This window comes from Aethina tumida, chromosome 6 (assembly GCF_024364675.1).
Source record: "Aethina tumida isolate Nest 87 chromosome 6, icAetTumi1.1, whole genome shotgun sequence".
Classification (NCBI taxonomy): Eukaryota; Metazoa; Arthropoda; class Insecta; order Coleoptera; family Nitidulidae; genus Aethina; species Aethina tumida.
Window position 1 is genome coordinate 17,403,733 of NC_065440.1, and position 20,714 is coordinate 17,424,446.

The following is a 20,714-nucleotide window of genomic DNA, read 5'->3' on the forward strand; positions in this document are numbered from 1 at the left end:
TGTTTATGTTAAGTTCCTCACCCACCAAATACAAAACAAAACAAACAAATAATTTATTGTCGACAAGTTATTTAAAAGGATCGTAATCCCCCTCCAGTTCCACCAACTTGACGCTGCACTCCCACAAATCCTTGGCGCACTCCTCGTCCAGCGCCTTCTTCGAGGGCTGCTTGACTGCGCAGTCCGCATAATAAAGACCAGTCTCCTGCGCACACTTCTCGTCCACCGCACAGTAAATGGTCGTCTGCGCACCTTGGGCCGGCGTCCTTGCGAAGTACGAGAAACAGTTCCTCCAGATCCATCGGGCCAGTCTGAAATAGGTCTGGCCGATGTGTCTGCCCAGTTCCGTCGCCACCACACCGGGGTGCAGACTGTAGGTCGTCACTCCTTCGATTTGGGCAGCTGAAATTGTTAAATTTAGGAATAATATTGATTAGATTCGTGTTGTTCGTTTGAAATAAGAGACAAATCGATTTGAAACATTTAATCAGCCATAATATTTTTTCGTTTTTGTTCCACAGTTCTTAGTTTTTACACATTTTTACACCGTCCTTACAAGATTATATATTTATACAATTTAGTTGCCACATTTAGACATTCATTAAAAGTAACATCAGTCTTAACAGAGCCGCCCAAATCACTGACTGGCCCCGAAGGGATCGTAATCCGGCTTCAGGTCGACCAACTTGAGGCTCTCCTCCCACAGCCGCCTGCCGGCGTCCACGTCCAAGGCCGCCTTCGCGGCCGACCTGACTGCGCAGTCGGAGTAGTACAGACCGGTCTCGTCTGCGCATCTCTCGTCCACTGCGCAGTAGATGGTGGTCTGGGCGCCCTGCAGAGGCGTTTTCACGAAGTACGGCATGAAACTGTTCCACACCCACGTCGCCAGTCCCACGTACGTGTTGCCCAGGTGACGGCCCAGCTCTGTCGCAATCACGCCCGGGTGGAGGCTGTACGTGGTGATGCCACGGATGTTGGCGGCTGGAAAATATCCAATTGGATGTCCGAGATACATGGTTTAATGATACGATTCGTGCGTGCTTTCCATCCGGGTGTTTTTGTGTTATGGATGTTTATGGTGGGTCATAAACAAAATATACTCACATTGTTTGTGACTTTTGGTTAGTTTAAACAGTGTTTGTACGCCACTGTTTTCGTCTGCGTTAATTATAGCCTATCGACTAATTTTCTAAACAAATAAACATACTTTTATCTTAAGTTTTTGCACAATAATTTGTAACATAACTGTGTGTATTTTATTGTTTATCACGACTATTAAATAAACTAAAAAATGTTTGTGTATGAAAACATAACTCAAATGATTTTATGGCCTTCATCGATTAACATTTACTTTGAATGATGCATTTTTATTATTATTAACTGACATAAGCGAATTTACCTTCAAGACGTCTTGCCAACTCTTTGGCGAAGAGGACGTTGGCCAGTTTGCTCTGCTGATATGCTCCTAATGCACTATATCTTTTCTTCTCGTACATCAGATCATTAAAGTCCATTGATCCCACTAAAGAATAAAAATAAAGGTTACTTTTATATTTGTATAAAATTGAATGATGTGAAACATATCTGCATAGTGGGCAGAATATCAAAAATAATGGATATTGTTTATTGTACTTTCTCTAGTACTAGTTCAATTTTATTAAACAGTAATATGTCACAGTAAAACATATTTTCTTTCCATGTTTTAGAAAAATTTCAAAAATAAACAAGATATTTGAATTTTTCTTGTATTGGACACTTCCTCAATTTTGGCTGCACAGTGGACAGAATATCAAAAATAATGGATATTGTTTACTGTACTTTCTCTAACACTAATTCAATTTTATTAAACAATATTATATCACAGTGAAACATATTTTCTTTCCATGTTTCAGAAAAATTTTAAAAATAATCAAGATATTTGAATTTTTTTTTGTATTGGACACTTCCTCAATTTTGGCTGCACAGTGGACAGAATGTCAAAAATAATCGATATTGCTTACTGCACTCTTTCTAGTACTAGTTCAATTTTATTAAACAATAATATGTCACAGTAAAACATATTTTCTTTCCATGTTTCAGAAAAATTTTAAAAATAATCAAGATATTTGAATTTTTCTTGTATTAGACACTTCCTCAATTTTGGCTGCACAGTGGACAGAATATCAAAAATAATGGATATTGTTTACTGTACTTTCTCTAACACTAATTCAATTTTATTAAACAATAATATATCACAGTGAAACATATTTTCTTTCTATGTTTCAGAAAAATTTTAAAAATAATCAAGATATTTGAATTTTTCTTGTATTGGACACTTCCTCAATTTTGGCTGCACAATAGACAGAATATCAAAAATAATGGATATTGTTTACTGTACTTTCTCTAACACTAATTCAATTTTATTAAACAATAATATATCACAGTAAAACATATTTTCTTTCCATGTTTCAGAAAAATTTTAAAAATAATCAAGATATTTTTCTTGTATTGGGCACTTCCTCAATTTTGGCTGCACAGTGGACAGAATATCAAAAATAATGGATATTGTTTACTGTACTTTCTCTAACACTAATTCAATTTTATTAAACAATAATATATCACAGTGAAACATATTTTCTTTCCATGCTTCCGAAAAAATTCAAAAATAATCAAGATATTTGAATTTTGTGGACAGATGATCACCAACTTTAGTTTAAGTGCAAATGTTTAATTAATTAAAATTATCTTTAGTTATTATTATTTTTATTTAAATTGACTTGCTAGAGATAAATATGATTCATATTTTTATACATACTGTCTATTTTATTTATTTGTTACTTACACAATACTCATTACATAAAATATTTAATAACATATTCGATAATCAAACTGCGAAACTGTATTTATGTTTAAATTATTTGTATGGTTTCCTTAGAAGTTCTAAAACTAATTATATTCTATTTCTAATGTAGATTAGATACAAAATTGTGAATCACATTCTCAAATTGTGAGACAAAAACTTATCGTAAAATACCAATTGATAGGACATCACAAAACGTATATGATTGTAATATTTAGATTAATTAGTTTAATGTAAAATATAGATTAATATGAGTACTAAAATTAAAATACAAAAGATATTAATAAATACAAATCGTCCCCCTAACTTACTTTCGTGTGCCAAAGAGGAAACGTTGACAATCCTCGCAGGTTTGCTGTCGATGATCTTGGGCAACAGCAACAACGTGAAGAGGAACGGCCCCAGATGATTAGTGCCAAACTGCGTTTCGAACCCATCGACAGTCTTACCCTGGGGCGTCATCATAACGCCCGCGTTATTGATCAGCAAATCGATCCTCCGTTCGGTGTCCAGAAGGTGTTTGGCACACTTCCTGACCGACTGGAGGCTGGAGAGGTCCAGCTCGGCCACGACCAGTTCGCCCAGGTCCGCTTTCTCGCCGCACCTCGACTTTATGTCGGCGACGGCGTCGTTGGCCTTCTGAAGGTTGCGGCAGGCCATTATGACCCTGCAACCTGAAATAATTGATTGGTTTGTTTACTGAACGTTAAATTAGTAATTTAGGTTAATATTCAATCATGTCGGAGTGCACGAATGGAATTTCATTTCAGCCGAAGTAATTTAATCCTCTGTTGCAATTTAATTACAGCCGGAAACTGAAATCAAGGTAACAACGCTGAAATATAAATTGAAATTCGTTGTTCCGCACAGTAAATAGGTATTAAATTGGAGCAGGAATTTAATATAGACGTATCGTATCAGGTTGAAACATGCTGTGTTTTAATAATTGCATAGTTTTCGCAATTACCTTTCAATAGCTAATTAACTAGTTGGCATTAATTACATATTTAACAATAAAAAAAAATTATCAAGTCAATGTTGAATCATTATTAACCAACTATTCAATTTATGTAATTATTCAAGTGGACCTATTTGTATTCTTACAATAGGATAATTTGAATCTTTGTTATTTGTTCTGCATAACAAAGTGCTGTTTAATAATTAATGTTAATATTTATGTGATATAATGTTACAAAATTAAAATTCAATGGAGTTTTTGATACTTAAATAACATTGGTAATTTGTTAAAATTTTATACTTTAACCTTATTGATTATGATTATTTTTTGTCTTACCTCTTTAATTACGTATTAATTTAATTAGATTAAAAAAAAAATTAAAATCTTATTTAAAAATACATATATGAAAATTATTTGATGAAATTTTAAGAAAATTGGAAAGTTTTTTTAACTTAAATTTAACATTTAAATATTTATTATTATTAAAAATATCTATTTTCAAGAAATAAGAAAACTAAAAATTATTAAATTAGTGTAAATATATTGATATATTTTAGAAAAAAAATATATACCTTTTAAAAATATTTAATAATTTAATTTATTTATTACTATTAAAAAAATCTTTTTTCAAGAACTAAGAAATTAAATTAAATTATAAGAAAAATGTTGACAGATTAAAAAAAGAACATTATTAAATAATTTAATTTTTTATAACAAATTTTACATTTAAAATATTTATTATTATTACAAATATCTATTTTCAAGAAATGAGAAAACTAAAAATTATTAAATTAGAGTAAATATATTGATATATTTTAGAAAAAAAATAATATACCTTTTAAAAATATTTAATATTTTAATTTATTTATTATTATTAAAAATCTCGTTTCAAGAATTGAGAAATTAAATTAAATTATAAGAAAAATGTTGACAGATTTATTATTACTAAAAATATCTATTTTCAAAAAATGAAAAATATAAAAATTACTAAATTATAGGAAAAATATTTATATATTTTAGAACAAAAAAACATTATTATTTATTACTTCTTTAAATCCGAAAACAAATCAACTTACATTTAATAATTTAATTTATTTATTATTATTAAAAAAATTAGTTTTAAGAAATGATAAATTAAATTAAAACATAAGAAAAATATTGATAAATTAAAAACAAAAAAATAATTTACTTTTTTTGTAACATATTTAGCATATTAAAATTTTTATTATTATTAATATTATCTATTTTCAAGAAATAATACAAACTACTAAATTTTATGAAAATTATTTATATATTTTAGAAAAAAATCAATATTAATTATATTACTTTTTTAATAATTAATATTTTTATTATTATTATAAATCTAGTTTCCAAAAATGAGAAATTAAATTATAAGAAAAATATTTGCAGATTAAAAAAGGAATAATAATAAGTAAATAATTTACTTTATTATAACATATTTAACATTAAAAATATTTATTATTATTAAAATTCTAAGATCAAGAAATGAAAAAAGTAAAAATTACTAAATTAGAAGAAATTATTGATAGATTTTGAAATAAAAACAATATCAAATAAATAACTTCTTAATTTACTTTCCTAATGTCAATATTCCCTTCCCTATTAATTAATAAATCCATTTTTTATAAAACTATTTAATTTAAAGTTATTTATTTATTAATATACATTTCTTACGATAATATTAAATAAATTCTAAAATATTAATAAATATTCAGCCTTCATTTAATTTTTTTATTGATTATTAGCTTCACAAACATAATTGACAATTAACATGAAGGTAAATATTTATATGAATGAGACTGCAATTTACAATAAACTTTTAAAAATAAGGAAAGTAATGTTTTGTTTCATTAGGATTGTTTCAACATACAATTTAATGTAACGTGCTAAAAATTATTGGTTTTAATTCCCAAAACAGTTAATTTAAAACTACACTGCTTCGAAACAAAATATTCTCATCCACTGCGTCGTCGTTTTACCTCTTTGAAAGAAGTCCTGGGCGGTCTCTTTGCCAATACCGGTGTTGGAACCGGTAACAATAGCCGTTTTACCATCCAGCCTGACGGTGGAGGTGCACTTCCCGTAAAACAGCCCCATAATCACACAACAGCCAGCGACTTAATATCGACACGTAGTGCGATGAAGCCGTTCAATACACGAACGAGTCTGTGATCTGCTTCGTAATTTTAGACCTTGCACGGACTGGAAGTGTGACGATATACCGTTTAGTTTTACAGTTTCTCTTGTATTAACATCGTTTATGTCTCCACCACGCATGCGTGCGTAATTTTATTCCAAATTCTCAAATCCTTGTCACGTCCAATTAAAAAAAACAAAAATAAAATTAGTTTAATAGTCGTTTAATGAATTGTAGTTAATAATTAATTCCTTATTAAATAATTATTGAGCTTACTAAAGTAGTAATAAATGTTCACTCAAAATTACAAAGCCTTTAAATTAAATATTATTAATATATTGGTTGTTTAATTACTTATTACTATTGAAAAGGCAATAAATATAATAAACTAATTAAATTTGATATAAAGTAACAAGGTAATGAAAGTTTATTGTCACAATACAACTAATATTAAAATAATAATTGTTAATAAGTTGTGCTTAATATCAACATAGGCAACCCAGTTTACACATATTGTCATCTTCAAACATTAAAACTGATATATCTCAAAAACGCCTGCGAAAATCAAAATTATTTAAGAATATTTTTTCTTATAAATTATTCAAATAATATGAAAAACTTGAAAGCTTTAAAAAATATTTAGTGACGTGGAAAAATAGGCGAGAAAAAGGGGGGGAACCCCCCAAAATGTACACTATTGTATGATTATGAATCATAATTTATGATTAAATAATTTTATTTATTTATTTTAATAAAAGTGTCTTGCATAATAACAATCTATTTAATAATAATGAATATAATATAAATAAATATATATTATAATATAAATATATATATAAGTCACATGTGTGTGTAAATATATATATATAAGTCACATGTATAATATAAATATATATATATATATAAGTCACATGTGTGTTTTGATATAATTTGATTAAAATATTTTTTTTAAACGTGGACCTTTAGGTTTAATTCTTCGTACTCTGGAAAAAACAATCACATCAGACACAACCACCGCAAACAAATCAACTTACTGTTCTGTATATCGACATTCTACATTATCAGGATCATCGCTTCTGCTCCATTTAAAGCAGACGATTATCAACAACATCAACAAGACTGTGATGGCCAACACCACTCGAACAAACCTACAGACCATATTATATTCTTGTTTAGTGTGCCTTTCGAAAACCTGATAAATTAATGGTCAAAATCAGCAACCGCAATTTTGATTATCAAAAACTCATGACATTTGACAGTCAATGAGTTAAAAGACGACTCAGCTAAAATGTTGGGTGAAGCCCCTATACACAACCTTGGAGGAAAGCTAAGAAAGAAGGCCTTTTATATTTGTCAAAGTTGCAGGGACGATAGTTGGTCAATCCTGAGAATTTAGGTACCCCAAATGGGGAGCCAACTATGTATTTGATCTAAGCGGTAGCTTATGTCTATAAAATTTACTGTTCAAAGCTATAAACAAGGTGCAAGATAAATATTTAACAACAATTAGTGCAATTGTACAAGTAACAATTTTTAGTATTCATAATTTGTTCAAGATGGCATGTGGTTGCATTTGTTGTCCTTTATGGCTATTTTTGCTTTTAACTTTAGCATTTCCCATTGCCATAATAATGTCGCCGTTCTTCGTGGTCATCGCTTTCTTAAATGCCATTTGCTGTGAAAATTGTCAAGTAAGTAACAACTTAACTTGTTAATTTCAGTGTTTAATCTAAATAATTATTGGAGGTGTTGATTAATACATCATTTCATTATTCTCACTAGTGGAACTTTAAACTTTATTTAAACGTCATTACTCTAAGCACTATGTATAGTCTATTCAAACAATATGACGTAAGTAAAAGTCACTATATTCTGTAATATGATCAAGCGCCATAATATTAAAACAATAATCATATAAATATAAAAATAACTAAATATTTGTATTTTTAGTGCTGTTCTGATTTCGTTATGAACTGCATGAAGTTGCCCGCCACCTGCGTCTACAAGATGTACCGCTGTGAAGGATGTGGATCTAAAGATTGATTAAATTGGTTCTTTCAATGTAATATTTGTAGTCTTGTAATAAATTTAAATAGGTAGTCAAGACATATTAATGTTTTTGTGCTCCCAAAACTTTTAACCTAACCCAACCACTTATTCTTCCCCCACATCGTCCTGATACTTCTCCACGTGAGAATTATTTATTTTTGTTGAAGACATAAATTTCTCTTATTATTATAGCAAATAATTTAAATAGTAAGTAAGGTATATGACAAAGATGCCATTTTTCAAATAATCAATATTGTATAAATAAGATAAAATATACAATGCACAATAAGATATCAAATGATCGTAAAATGTAAATATGTAAATAGCTCTTCCAATAAAACATATAAAATAGGCCTACATCTATTTTTACTAATCAAAGTTATATCAAAAATGTCGTGTTGTGGTTGGCTTTTATGCCCTCTATGGCTAATTTTGCTTCTGACTTTGGCATTCCCTATTGCATTAATAATGTCGCCGATATACGTATTTGTCGCTTTTTTAAACGCCCTTTGCTGTGAGAAATGTTTAGTAAGTAGCAAATTAATTTTATCATTTTATTTCTGTAAATTAAAGTAAATTTAATTGAATATTATATAATATTTTTAGTTCAGTTTCTTTCAAGACTGACACATAATTTTGTTAATTAATTAATGAATTTAATTTAAATAATTGTTGAAATTAGTTATTAAATTGGTCATTAACTCATCAATTTTATTATTTAATGTTTATTAATCTTACCATTAAAATTAATAAAACTTATACTTTATTTATGGATTGTATATAGTCTATTCAAACAACGTACGGTCTAAACAACGTTAGACATTAGTGTTAAGTTCTATAATTATATAATTCTGAGAGTATAATAAATTAAGTGTATATAATTAATGGTAAAACAATTTGTATTTTTTAGAGTTGCATAGATTTCATTATAAAATGTATGAATTTGCCCGCCACCTGCGTCACCAAGATGTACAGCTGCGAATGATGTAGATCTGAAGATTGATTTAATATGTTCTTACAACGTAATATTTATAGTCTTGTAATAAAATTAGTCAGTCAAGACAAGCCAGGTCTTTTTGTGCTTCCAAACAACATTTAACCCAATCACTTATTCATCCACCACATGATCCTGATGCTTCTCCACATGACAATTATTTATTTTTTATGAAAACATAAATTACCCTTCTTATTATAAGAAACTAAAGAAATTTAAAGTATATTTCTTTGACAAAGATAACTTTCAAATAGTGGCATTTACCATCAATCAATCAATATAGTATAAATAAGATAAAATATACAATGCACAATAAGGTATCAAGTGATTATAAATGTGAATGTGTAAATAGCTCTTTCAATAAAACACATAAAATAGGCCTACAACGGTTTTTACTATTCAAAGTTGTCTCAAAAATGACATGTTGTGTTGGGATTTTTTTTCCTAAGTGGTTTATTTTTCTTTTGTCTTTGGCATTCCCCATTGCATTAGCAATGTCGCCGGTATACGTATTTGTCGCTTTCTTCAACGCCCTTTGCTGTAACAACTGCACAGTAAGTAGTAAATTAGTGATAAATTCTATAATTATATGATTCTGAGAGTAAAATAGCTAGCCCCATAATATTAAGATAATAAATTAAATATAAAAATAACTAACAATTTTTATTTTTTAGTGCTGTGTCGATTTCGTTATTAACTGTATGAAGTTGCCCGCCATCTGCCTTTCCAAGATGTACAGCTGCAAATGCTGTGGATCTAAAGTTTGATTTAATTTGTTTTTTCAATGTAATATTTATAGTCTTGTAATGAAATTAAATAAGGTGTTCAAAACAGGTCAGGTCTTTTTGTGCCCAAACAACATTTAACCCAATCACTTAGTCATCCACCACGTGGTCCTGATATTTATCCACGTGATAATTATTTATTTTTGTTAAAAAAATAAATTATCCCTTTTATTATAAATTTAAATTATAGGTAATAAATATTTCTTTAACAAAGATGATCTACAAATAGTAGTACTTACCATTTCTCATACAATCAATAAATAAATAAGATAAAATATACAATACACAATGATCATAAATGTGAATATGTAAATAAAACAAATAAAATAGGCCTGCAACGGTTTTTACTATTAAATGTTACCTCAAAACGGCAAGTTGTGGTTGCATTTTGTGTGATATTTACTTTAATGACTGACAAAATAGGTCTGTATCTGTAGTTGATTTGGGGGAATCCCCGGGCAGTTTAGATGTACTGTAATGTTGGTTGCCTAATGTTCACGTGCTGCTTTATAATTTGGAGATTTTTAAATATAGCGACTGGATTTCTTCCTTATTCTTAAAGTTCTTTTAACAATGGCTCACAACGAGTTTTTACTTACTAATGGATACAAATAATTCATTCGGGGACATGTAAGCATTAACAACGAGACGAAAAGATTATCTAAAATTAACTAGAAACCCTCTTTGAGTAAAATACGAATATTAATGAGACTGAAAATAAGTAAAATATGAAATGCTTCTTAGAGCTTCATCTAGGTACCTTAACTTTTAATATATGGACTAATTTAATTACGAAATCGTTTAATTTTAATATAAAATTGTAAATAATACATTGAATACACAAGAAATAAAACAAATCAAATCAAACGTTTGATACACATCCCTCGCAGCGGTACATCTTGTAGACGCAGGTGGCGGGTAACTTCATGCAGTTCATGATGAAATCGGAACAGCACTAAAAAAAATGCAAATTATTAGTTATTTTTACAATTCATTGATTATTCATATTTAATTTAATATTGTCAGAAATAGCGAGACCCAAACATAAAATTTTCCTTCGGGGAATACCCTGGTTATTATATTAAACCACTGAGTTATATCAAAACATGTTTATATTTTTACGATCTAATTTTAGAATTTGTCACTTCGCAGTCTATACAAACCGTAAAGTTATGAAGGTTAAATAAAGTTTATCGCTTCTTGTGATAATATACATATATTGATAATCAAAGGATGTGTTGTTAATTAACTGATTTTATTAATATCATCATCATTTAAATTATCAAAAAACTGAACTGAATATATTGTATTTTCTGATAAGGCTTTTAAGGTGTAAATTAATTTTAGTACTAAACAAACAATTCATTCATTGAGCACGGTTTATCACAAATTGGCTTAACGTTTATTTAACACAATTTATTAGCAACAATTATTTAAATTGAATACATAAATTAAGAAAAATATTTGTCGGTGTTGAAAGAAGCTGAACTAAAAGTATAACGTACCATTAATTTTACATGAAACTTCTTGTTTCTTTTTATTGAAATTTTCAGAAATTTCTAAATTAATTTGTTACTTACTTGAAAATTTTCGCAGCAAAGGGCGTTGCAGAAGGCGATTATCACGAAGAACGGTGACATTAAAATTGCAATGGGGAATGCCAGAGTTAAAAGTAAAATTAACCATAATGGACAGCAAATCCAACCACAAGATGCCATTTTGAACTAACTCTGATGGGTTATGAGTACCTTACTACTACTACCGCAAAGCACGTCCGCTTTATACTGAAACCAATGAACGTGACACATATGCCCAAGTATCAAATAGTTTATTTATCGCTGGAATTTGGGAACAACTTCCCTTTAAGCCTGATAAAATTTAAAATCGTTAAATATAAAAATGTTAATAATATAAAATATGATAAAATATAAAATTCACAGAAAACCATCAGTAAATACATGTAATGAAATATAGATATATACTTATGATATATTGGAAGAGAAACTATTTACCCAGCTTTATTCAATAAATAAGATAAAACATAAAACTCACAAAAAGCATCAGATTAAGTATGAGGAGGTAAATAGAAATAATATAAATTAAATATATATTACAACATTGATTTATATTTTTAAAAATTATTTATTTAATTTTAAACAAATACTATATAATATAAATAATTAATTGGGTATCAAATATAACATACATATTTATATAACTTTAAAGGTTGTCGTTGATACAAATTAACACATCAAAATTAAAATTTTAAAATTATTCTTGATTAAAATCACTCAGTTTATTATCAAATTAAAAAAAAACAACACGCCTTTAGCAAGGTAACAGAAACACTTTAACAATGTTTGTTGTACAACACGATTAGATAAAGGTAAAGTAAGTAGGTGTGATCAATCGGTTCAGTTTAACAGCATTCAACATCCAATTTGAAAACATGGCTTGTGGATGCCTGTGCTGTCCTTTATGGCTGCTTTTGTTGCTGACTGTGGCTTTCCCAATTGCCTTTTTGATGTCACCAATTTACGTGATCATACTGACGTTCAGTGAAATTTGCTGTGGAAACTGTGACGTGAGTAATAAATTTGATGATCACCATTTTATTACACGAATTGAAAACTTTTATTTTATTGTTTATTGCAATTGTTTTAGAGCTGTGCCCAATTTGTTCTCAAGTGCATGAAACTGCCCGGCATTTGTATCCATAAAATGTATCGATGTGAAGGATGTTAATACGTAGAATTTAATTAATAAATTTATATTAAAAGATAATATAATTCGTAATTATTTCAAAAATACGGTTTTTAGTGCCTGTTTTATAATCATAAAACAGGAAACTGCTCTAGTAGGAAATAGTTCCTCAAACCAACACTCCTGCGACACTCAAAACATACATTTGGTATTGTGTTATTAAAAAATACATAATTTTGGCAGTACTGGATTGTAATTAGTGAGGAAGTAATAATCAATATTCAAATTAAACAATTAATTTATTACACAACAACTTAAACATCAGGTGCATAAACTACTTAACCCTTACCAATAACAAAGTGGACGTACAAATTAACAAAAATTATTTAAAAGGATCATAATTGTCCTCCAGACCCACAAGCTTAAGGCTACACTCCCACAGTTTCTTCGCCGTTTCTTCGTCCTGTGCTCTCCTGGACGGTCTTTTCACTGCGCATTCGGCATAATACAGGCCAGTCTCGTTGGCGCAGTGTTCGTCGACTGCGCAGTAAATCGTCGTCTGCGCACCTTGCAGCGGTGTCTTGGCGAAGAAGCGGTTTATGGTGGTCATCGTCCACTGGACGAATCCGGAATACGTGTCGCCGAGGCTGTTGTACAGTTCCGTGTCGATCACGCCCGGGTGGAGGCTGTATGTTGTCACGCCGTCGATCTTGGCGGCTGGAAGACAAACAGGACTTTAGGAAGAAGCTGCAAACAGTGTGGCATGGACGAAGTGAGGAGAATGTCTGAATTTATTGTAAAATGCTTCAAAGCTACCAATTTTTGACAATGTAAGGGTTGAACAAGGTAGTTTCCAATGACATTAAATTATACAATCAAGCTCTGAAAAATATTTGGACGATGAGTCCTCCAGTGATTGTAATGTCTTGAAACTTTATTGAGACATTGACTTTTTATTATTAGTTAAAAGAAGTAATATTAATTTGAAGGAAAATGTATGCGCCAATTGAATAGACAACCACGACTACGTACTCAAGACTGAAGATATTCAATTATGAGCAATAAAACAAAAATCTGCGAAAATAATTAATGTGCAAAGCACATTTTGATCAAAGAATTGTTTAATAATAATATAATACCTTCAAGACGCCTTGCCAACTCTTTGGCAAACAGCACATTGGCAAGTTTGCTTTGTTGATACGCTCCTATGGCTCCATATCTCCTCTTTTCATACATCAGGTCATTAAAGTCAATTGACCCTCCTGAAACACATTATTGGAGATTTTAATCATACATTCATTTGTTGCAATCCACCCAAGCTAGTTTCCAGAGTTACGAACTAATCAATAGGCGAACCTGTATGAGCCACAGAAGACACCATCACAATCCTGGCCGGCTTGCTCCTGATAATCCTGGGCAAAAGCAACAGGGTGAACAGGAACGGTCCCAAATGATTGGTGCCGAATTGCATTTCGAATCCGTCCACCGTCTTGCTCTGCGGAATGGCCATCACACCGGCATTGTTGATCAGCAGATCGATTCGTTGTTCGGTGTCCAGGAGGTGCTGGGCACACTTCCTGACCGATTGCAGATTGGAAACGTCCACCTCCGTCACGATCAGTTCCCCCAAATTCGTTTTATCTTTGCATTTCGATTTAATGTCTTCGACGGCGTCGTTGGCCTTCTGGAGGTTCCTGCACGCCATTATCACTCTGCAACCTATAATTAACCATTGAAAGCTGATTGTTTTAATTAAAATTAACGATTTTTCTCAGGTGACATTCAAATATCGATTTGGAACAATTAAGTTTCTACGTGATGAAATGATTTAACTCCAGGTTTAATTTTATGCAGAATTAATTCTAAAAATATGACTCACATTGTAAACATAATCAAATAAATTAGAATTGTTAATTATGTACATCAGTTAATTAATTAGCAATAATTACGTGATGAAAAGCAAATAAAGTCCATGCTTAAATCACTTCATTGTCGTTACTTATGTAATTAAATTAGTGCTAAATAATAAAATGATTATTTACTACTTTCTTTTATGGAAACTAAAGGAATTAAACTAAGACGATTATAAAACAGAAAACTGCTTTCGTAGTAAATAGTTCCTCAAATCAACACCCCTGCGACACTCTTCTCTGTGGTGTTTTAGTACTGTAACTCCCTCAAAAGTAAGTATTAAATAAATTTACTTTTATTAAAGACATTTATGGTAATTTATAAATTATTTTTGTACTGCTTTTTAAATAAAGTAATTAAAAATAAAACTCAAGGTTTTGGGATGAAATATTGAGTGTCACGTAGGTAAAATTGCCATGTGATGAGATATAATTGTTGTTATTCCCATTCAATTTTTTTCCCTTAATTATCTAATACTAGAAATGTTGTTTACTTGTCATCTGATGTATTTAAGCACAATTTAAACTATAAATAATAACTTTATTTTGTTTAAATTTGATTAATTAAGTGTAAGTTACCTCTTTGATAGAAGTCTTGTGCGGTTTCTTTGCCAATTCCTGTGTTGGAGCCAGTTATAACGGCCGTCTTGCCATCCAACCTTGCGGTCGAGTTGCACATCTTGTTACAAGGCATGTTAACAAACTTTTTAAATGGACAATTGATGCACTCCGATCTGATAGTAGATTTGCACCTTGAATCAACTGGATGTGTGACTCACGAGAATAGTTGTGTGACTGTGATGTTTTGTTTCATGATTTGCGTTTTATAAAATCATTAAAATTCGACCGTGCGCCTGCGTGAATTTGGAAAAGAAGTTAAAATTGATTTGAAAGTGTTTTTTAATATTTTTTAAAGAAGTCTTTGTCCACAATGGTGTTGTGTCTAATTACAAAGAAAAGTTTTCTATTTCTATTTCTATAGCTGGAAGGGAAGTAACAAATTTTGTTACCAGACATGGTAGCTCAAAATAATGACTAGTCACTCGACGATGACAAGCTAATTAAGAAACGACGTAGATGTGTTAGTAAATTTTCATCTCTACTATAATATTTGTTATCAAATGCATAAATATTAATATATTTATTTTATTTTACTTAGCATCACCACCAATTTGTACAGGATTTTAAGTTCTTCAAGTTTTCTCTTAACTTTTAATGCCATTTGAACATTTTGACTCAGATTTTATGAGACTTTTGTGTTAAGTTACGAAAGTGTATATAAAACACTAAATATTTTATAAATATAAGGAATTTCAAAGTAAGAAAATCAATCATGTTATCTAATCTGATAAATATATTTGTTTAATTTGGTGAAAGTAAGCAAAGAAAAACTATTTGGGATAATTTTATTGAATATTATAATCTAAATAACAAAAATTGAATAAAAATTACATTAACAATAATGTCTTCTTTTGGTAACTATAGAAAAAAGGAAGAAGAAGTGGTTAAAGGAAAGTTTGGGCCAACACAAACTAGTCACACATATTTATTGTAAAACAACAACATAAATAACATCAAAAATCAACAAAACATGTACAAAATAACACCATTATTGAAAAGGGTCATAATTATCATCCAGACCCACCAACTTGAGACTGCACTCCCATAATTTCTTGCCAGTTTCTTCATCCAGGGCTTTTTTGGAGGGTTTTTTTACTGCGCATTCAGCATAATACAATCCTGTTTCGTTTGCGCAGTGCTCCTCGACTGCGCAGTAAATCGACGTCTGCGCACCCTGATGCGGGTTCTTGGCAAAAATGCCGTTAATGGCGGACATAGTCCACTGGACCACGCCCGAATACGTCTCTCCCAAGTTTCTAACCAATTCCGTGTCAATCACGCCTGGATGGAGGCTGTAAGTTGTCACACCCTCTATGTCAGCAGCTAGAAAACAATTATCATTATTCAGTGAATGTAAAATTTTGAGTTGAAGACCCCAATTGAGACCCAGAAGACATATTTATAAAATTATACCCTCAAGACGTCTCGCCAACTCTTTGGCGAATAGAATGTTGGCTAGTTTGCTTTGTTGATATGCTCCTAGTGGGCTGTACTTTCTATTTTCATACATGAGGTCGTCGAAGTTTATTGATCCACCTGGGAAGGTTAATAACAATTAGGGGAATGTATATTTTATGTATAACTAATAATTATTGATTTTTATAAAGGTTATTTATCTAAATTTAAGCAATCAATAACGTTCCAAAGCTAATTATTACCCTCGTGCAACTTAGAAGACACGTTCACAATCCTCGCAGGCTTGCTGCTGATGATCTTAGGCAAAAGCAACAAAGTGAAAAGGAACGGTCCCAAATGATTAGTGCCAAACTGAGTTTCAAATCCATCGACGGTTTTACCCTCAGGCGTCATCATGACGCCGGCGTTATTGATCAGCAATTCAATTCTTGGTTCGGTGTCAACAAGGTGTTGGGCACACTTTCTGACCGACTCAAGATTGGACAAGTCCAATTCCGTTACGACCAGTTCACCCACGTCGGATTTTTCCTTGCACTTTGATTTAATGGCTTCGGCGGCGTCGTTGGCCTTCTGGAGGTTCCTGCACGCCATTATCACCCTGCAACCTGATTTAAGGTTTACTAGCTATAAGTTACAGCTTGGGTAGTGCTGGAGGGAAAGGTGGTACCATTATTCTCCATAATTAAGACTTTTAAAGTAAATTTTTCATAACTTGGTATATAATACAATTCATAATTAAATGACAAGGTCAGATTAAATATTGACAAACAAAATTTCAAGGTTTTGTTACCATAAAAGTGTAATTTCATCTTATGGTGCAACTACAACTTTATTCTAACCTCTTTGATAGAAGTCTTTGGCGGTTTCTTTGCCAATGCCAGTGTTACAGCCAGTTACAACAGCAGTCTTTCCATCCAACCTGATGGGGGAGTAACACATCTTCTTGCACGGCATGTTTACTCCAACTAATGACTGGCGACCCAACGACGATACCTGCCGGACGTCTGGCCATACACTGTTTCACTCAATAAATTCATTTTCATCAAACGATTCGAATCTGACAAGCGCTTGCGCCAGTTACTCATGAGACATTTTAAACAAATTCAAACCATACTTAAACCTATTTGCCTTTCATAACATCGGATTTCCTCCAATTCCACGGTACTCATCAACCAACAATACCTGCTAATCACGTCGTGCAAACAAACCGTAACTGCGATTATCGGGCGTCGTGCATACAAATATAAACACTAAATTCCGTTCGCATTGAACAGTTCAGTTCAGTTACTTAAGTTAAGTACGACGTGCCCGGTGACGCATCGAAAAAAAAATGGGTTGCGGTGGCTGTTTGATGTTTCCAGTATGGCTAATCCTGCTGTTGACTGTGGCCTTTCCAATTGCATTTTTTATGGCACCCGTTTACGTTTTAATCCTCACATTCAGCGAGATTTGTTGTGGGACCTGTAATGTAAGTAACAACCAGCTTTGAATTAACTAAGTTGTTCCCAGATGTAGCCTCATTAATGTGTAAATATAACTTTTATTCAATGACCAATTTGATTGTTTGGTAGGTGTTTAAAGTTAAATACATCAACTAAAAACGTACCTAAAAATACGTTTTTCAGTGACTCAATTTTATCACTTGTTTGAGTCATTTCCTAGAAATTCTATGTATTGTTTGTTCCTAATGAATTTATCAATTTATGTTAATTAACACCTTTAAATTATGAAAATAATTATTATAAAACTAGTCACGTTTAATATTTTTTAGATGATATCATACGTTTTATATTATTAAATTAATTCAAATGTTTCACTTACAGGAATGCAGTGAATTTGTCCTGAAATGTATGAAGTTACCAGGAACATGTGTCCACAAAATGTATCGATGCGAAGGATGTTGATCTAATTTATTTAATTTACCTCACATTTCCAAATATTTATTCTGTTTATTACTATTTTATTGATAAAATGATTCAAACAATAAATATATATATTTTTTATCTGTGATTTTATATGAATATGACTTTTTTTCTTGTAATTCCACTATTGGAACAAGTACTACTTTTAATTTGTGGTACAAATTGTTCATATTAAAACCTAAATATTATATCGGTACTATTTTATAAGTACTGCTGAAATTACTTGTAATCTTGGTTGCATAACACTAGTAATACTTTATAGAATGGAAATCCTGCTGTAATTGAAAAATTTTAAAAACATAATATTCACACCTAGCGCCTTTGGTTAAATAATAGATAGTTTAATATATTAACAACAATTTTTTTAATTGCACATATCAAATACACAGGGTGGCTCATCCAAAATGTGCCACGAGACATTACGGGATCGACAAAATCCAAAAACACCTCAAGTTTGTATGTAAGGGGGACAACTTTTGACACAAAAAGTAAAACAACACCTTCAACTCTCTAAGTAAGAGTGCCAACCCTCAATTTTTTCATATTGAAATGACGTCAGGTGATACCTCATTAAAAAGAGCTTTTAAAACCCTGTATATTGCTGATTAGCTTCTGAAAATTTATCAACTCATATAGAAAGTTATGGGACAATTTAATAACAACATTTTTTTTAATTAGCAACACCTTCAACCCCCAAAGTGAGGGCGCCATCCCTCAGCATTTTTCATATTGAAATGAGGTCAAGTGATACCTCATTAAAAAGGACTTTTAAAACGTTATATATTGCTGATTAACTTTTGATATTTCATCCACACGTTTAGAAACTTTTGAAATCTAAATTCGTTGGGCAACTTGGCAACAAATTAAGTCGATTACACCATTTCCAAAGAAGTGTTTTGAAGAAGAATAAGTTGAAGTTGTTTAATTTCAACACAGTAAACCTTTTAATTCAATGAATTTACTTCAAACACCCTGGATCTCAGCAAAAGAGGCCAAAGAACGTCGAGACACCACTTCAATCGACACCTCAGCTCGATTAATTAAATGGTGCTCCATCTAAGGTCGCTAAAAACTAGATAACAGACGACACGATATAAATATTGAATGGAAAACAGACTGGCATCGTTAGTTTAGCCATTCATTTTTTTGCTGGTGCTCACATCTGCTCGTAGATCTCGAATTCGAGCGACAAGTGTATTCCGAAAGGCTCGGGGTGTCGGGTTACTAGCGGCACGGAAAAAAAATCTGAAAGCCACGTGCAGTCCACCAATGGGGAACGGGCACTGTAAAAACATACGAAATGTCATTAACACCACGATTGTTTTTACTATGGGGATTACCGAGAACCGGAGTCCGATGAGGGAAGGGCAATTGATGATGGGGATGGAACTTGATGTGTGATGAGGTGAGTATCGGTAATTCGAAACCCGCAGTTAAAAAAACGGTAGTCACCACTTCGATAGGTCATTAATTTTGTGGGTCGTTAAATCAATGATTGTTGTCCTTTTAATTTGCACTTGTTGCTCCCACACAAGGAAGTCTCATCATCAATCACGACCGACGTTCATAAGTCCCAATCAATTGTTGGAAATCTCAATTCATCAATTTCACGGTCAAATGGGGCACAAACTGGCACAATGTGTCGTAGGTTAGAGACATCATGCGACAAAATTAATAACATTTTTTTACGCCAATTCTTATGTAATCAGATAGGTTCAAACAACTGACAAATTTCGTTTTGAGTCCACATGTCTAAACACTAAATTATATCCAGTTTGTTTTTAACCCGTTGCTGCACATTAATGTGATGTAGTGCAGATGTTTTCAAACAAGTCTATTCTAGTTTTAATAAACATTAAAATTGATTTTAAATTGTTTGATTTTCTTATTAACAGAAACTAAGTTTTTTCAATTGTAAGATGTAAAAAAAATATATTGAAAATATATTTAATTTAATTTGCAAAGAAATAAGAATAATAAATAGTTTTCTGTCAAAATATATAAGGTGTAAGGAAAATTATCATTGGTAGTAATTAATAAAATTTATTTAATTTTTCCTTTTGTAAGATTTTATTAAAAGAGTTTATTTTTTAATAGTTTTAATAAACACTTAATTTAATTGTAATCTATTAAGAATTATTATTGACAGTAACTAATAAATTTTATTATTTTCTATTTGTAAGCTGTAAGGAAATTATATTGAAAATATAATTAATTTAATTTGGAAAGAAATTAATAACTTTAGTTATGTTAGTTTTCAGCCAAGTCTATTCTAGTTTTAATAAATACTGAAATTTGTAAGATGTAAGAAAACTATTAAGAATCATTATTGATAATAATTAATAAAATTTATTTTGCT

General features: G+C 31.0%; 3 protein-coding genes and 4 long non-coding RNA genes across 8 annotated transcripts; 3 read left to right on the forward strand and 4 right to left on the reverse strand.

Moving 5' to 3' along the window:
- Window positions 1-40: 40 nt before the first annotated feature.
- On the reverse strand, window positions 41-6,054 carry LOC109602638 (retinol dehydrogenase 11). Of its 2 annotated transcripts, none has more exons than XM_049968947.1 (4): window positions 5,798-6,054; window positions 3,151-3,513; window positions 1,400-1,522; window positions 41-402 (listed from the first exon to the last, which is right to left on the reverse strand). In XM_049968947.1, the coding sequence occupies exons 1-4, from the start codon at window positions 5,913-5,915 to the stop codon at window positions 68-70; spliced, it is 939 nt and encodes a 312-aa protein (XP_049824904.1). In that variant the 5' UTR covers window positions 5,916-6,054; the 3' UTR covers window positions 41-67. The 2 variants fall into 2 exon arrangements, with proteins under 2 accessions (XP_049824904.1, XP_019874619.2); XM_020019060.2 differs by lacking the exon at window positions 41-402 and adding an exon at window positions 470-981 and having other exon boundaries at window positions 5,798-6,048.
- Window positions 6,055-6,722: 668 nt separating this feature from the next.
- Window positions 6,723-7,198, reverse strand: LOC126265844 (uncharacterized). The gene is made up of 2 exons (XR_007548297.1): window positions 6,990-7,198; window positions 6,723-6,938 (listed from the first exon to the last, which is right to left on the reverse strand). It is a non-coding gene; the product is annotated as an uncharacterized LOC126265844 (long non-coding RNA).
- Window positions 7,199-7,258: 60 nt separating this feature from the next.
- LOC126265845 (uncharacterized) lies at window positions 7,259-8,063 on the forward strand. The gene is made up of 3 exons (XR_007548298.1): window positions 7,259-7,436; window positions 7,493-7,646; window positions 7,906-8,063. It is a non-coding gene; the product is annotated as an uncharacterized LOC126265845 (long non-coding RNA).
- Window positions 8,064-12,010: 3,947 nt separating this feature from the next.
- Window positions 12,011-12,572, forward strand: LOC126265856 (uncharacterized). The gene is made up of 2 exons (XR_007548311.1): window positions 12,011-12,367; window positions 12,448-12,572. It is a non-coding gene; the product is annotated as an uncharacterized LOC126265856 (long non-coding RNA).
- Window positions 12,573-12,766: 194 nt separating this feature from the next.
- LOC109606329 (retinol dehydrogenase 13-like) lies at window positions 12,767-15,197 on the reverse strand. Its single transcript, XM_020022887.2, has 4 exons — window positions 14,976-15,197; window positions 13,843-14,205; window positions 13,626-13,748; window positions 12,767-13,203 (listed from the first exon to the last, which is right to left on the reverse strand). The coding sequence occupies exons 1-4, from the start codon at window positions 15,088-15,090 to the stop codon at window positions 12,869-12,871; spliced, it is 936 nt and encodes a 311-aa protein (XP_019878446.2). The 5' UTR covers window positions 15,091-15,197; the 3' UTR covers window positions 12,767-12,868.
- Window positions 15,198-15,924: 727 nt separating this feature from the next.
- On the reverse strand, window positions 15,925-17,405 carry LOC109606328 (retinol dehydrogenase 13-like). Its single transcript, XM_020022886.2, has 4 exons — window positions 17,273-17,405; window positions 16,676-17,038; window positions 16,431-16,553; window positions 15,925-16,340 (listed from the first exon to the last, which is right to left on the reverse strand). The coding sequence occupies exons 1-4, from the start codon at window positions 17,385-17,387 to the stop codon at window positions 16,006-16,008; spliced, it is 936 nt and encodes a 311-aa protein (XP_019878445.1). The 5' UTR covers window positions 17,388-17,405; the 3' UTR covers window positions 15,925-16,005.
- Window positions 17,406-17,760: 355 nt separating this feature from the next.
- LOC126265935 (uncharacterized) lies at window positions 17,761-18,436 on the forward strand. The gene is made up of 2 exons (XR_007548412.1): window positions 17,761-17,901; window positions 18,257-18,436. It is a non-coding gene; the product is annotated as an uncharacterized LOC126265935 (long non-coding RNA).
- The last annotated feature ends 2,278 nt before the right edge of the window (window positions 18,437-20,714 follow it).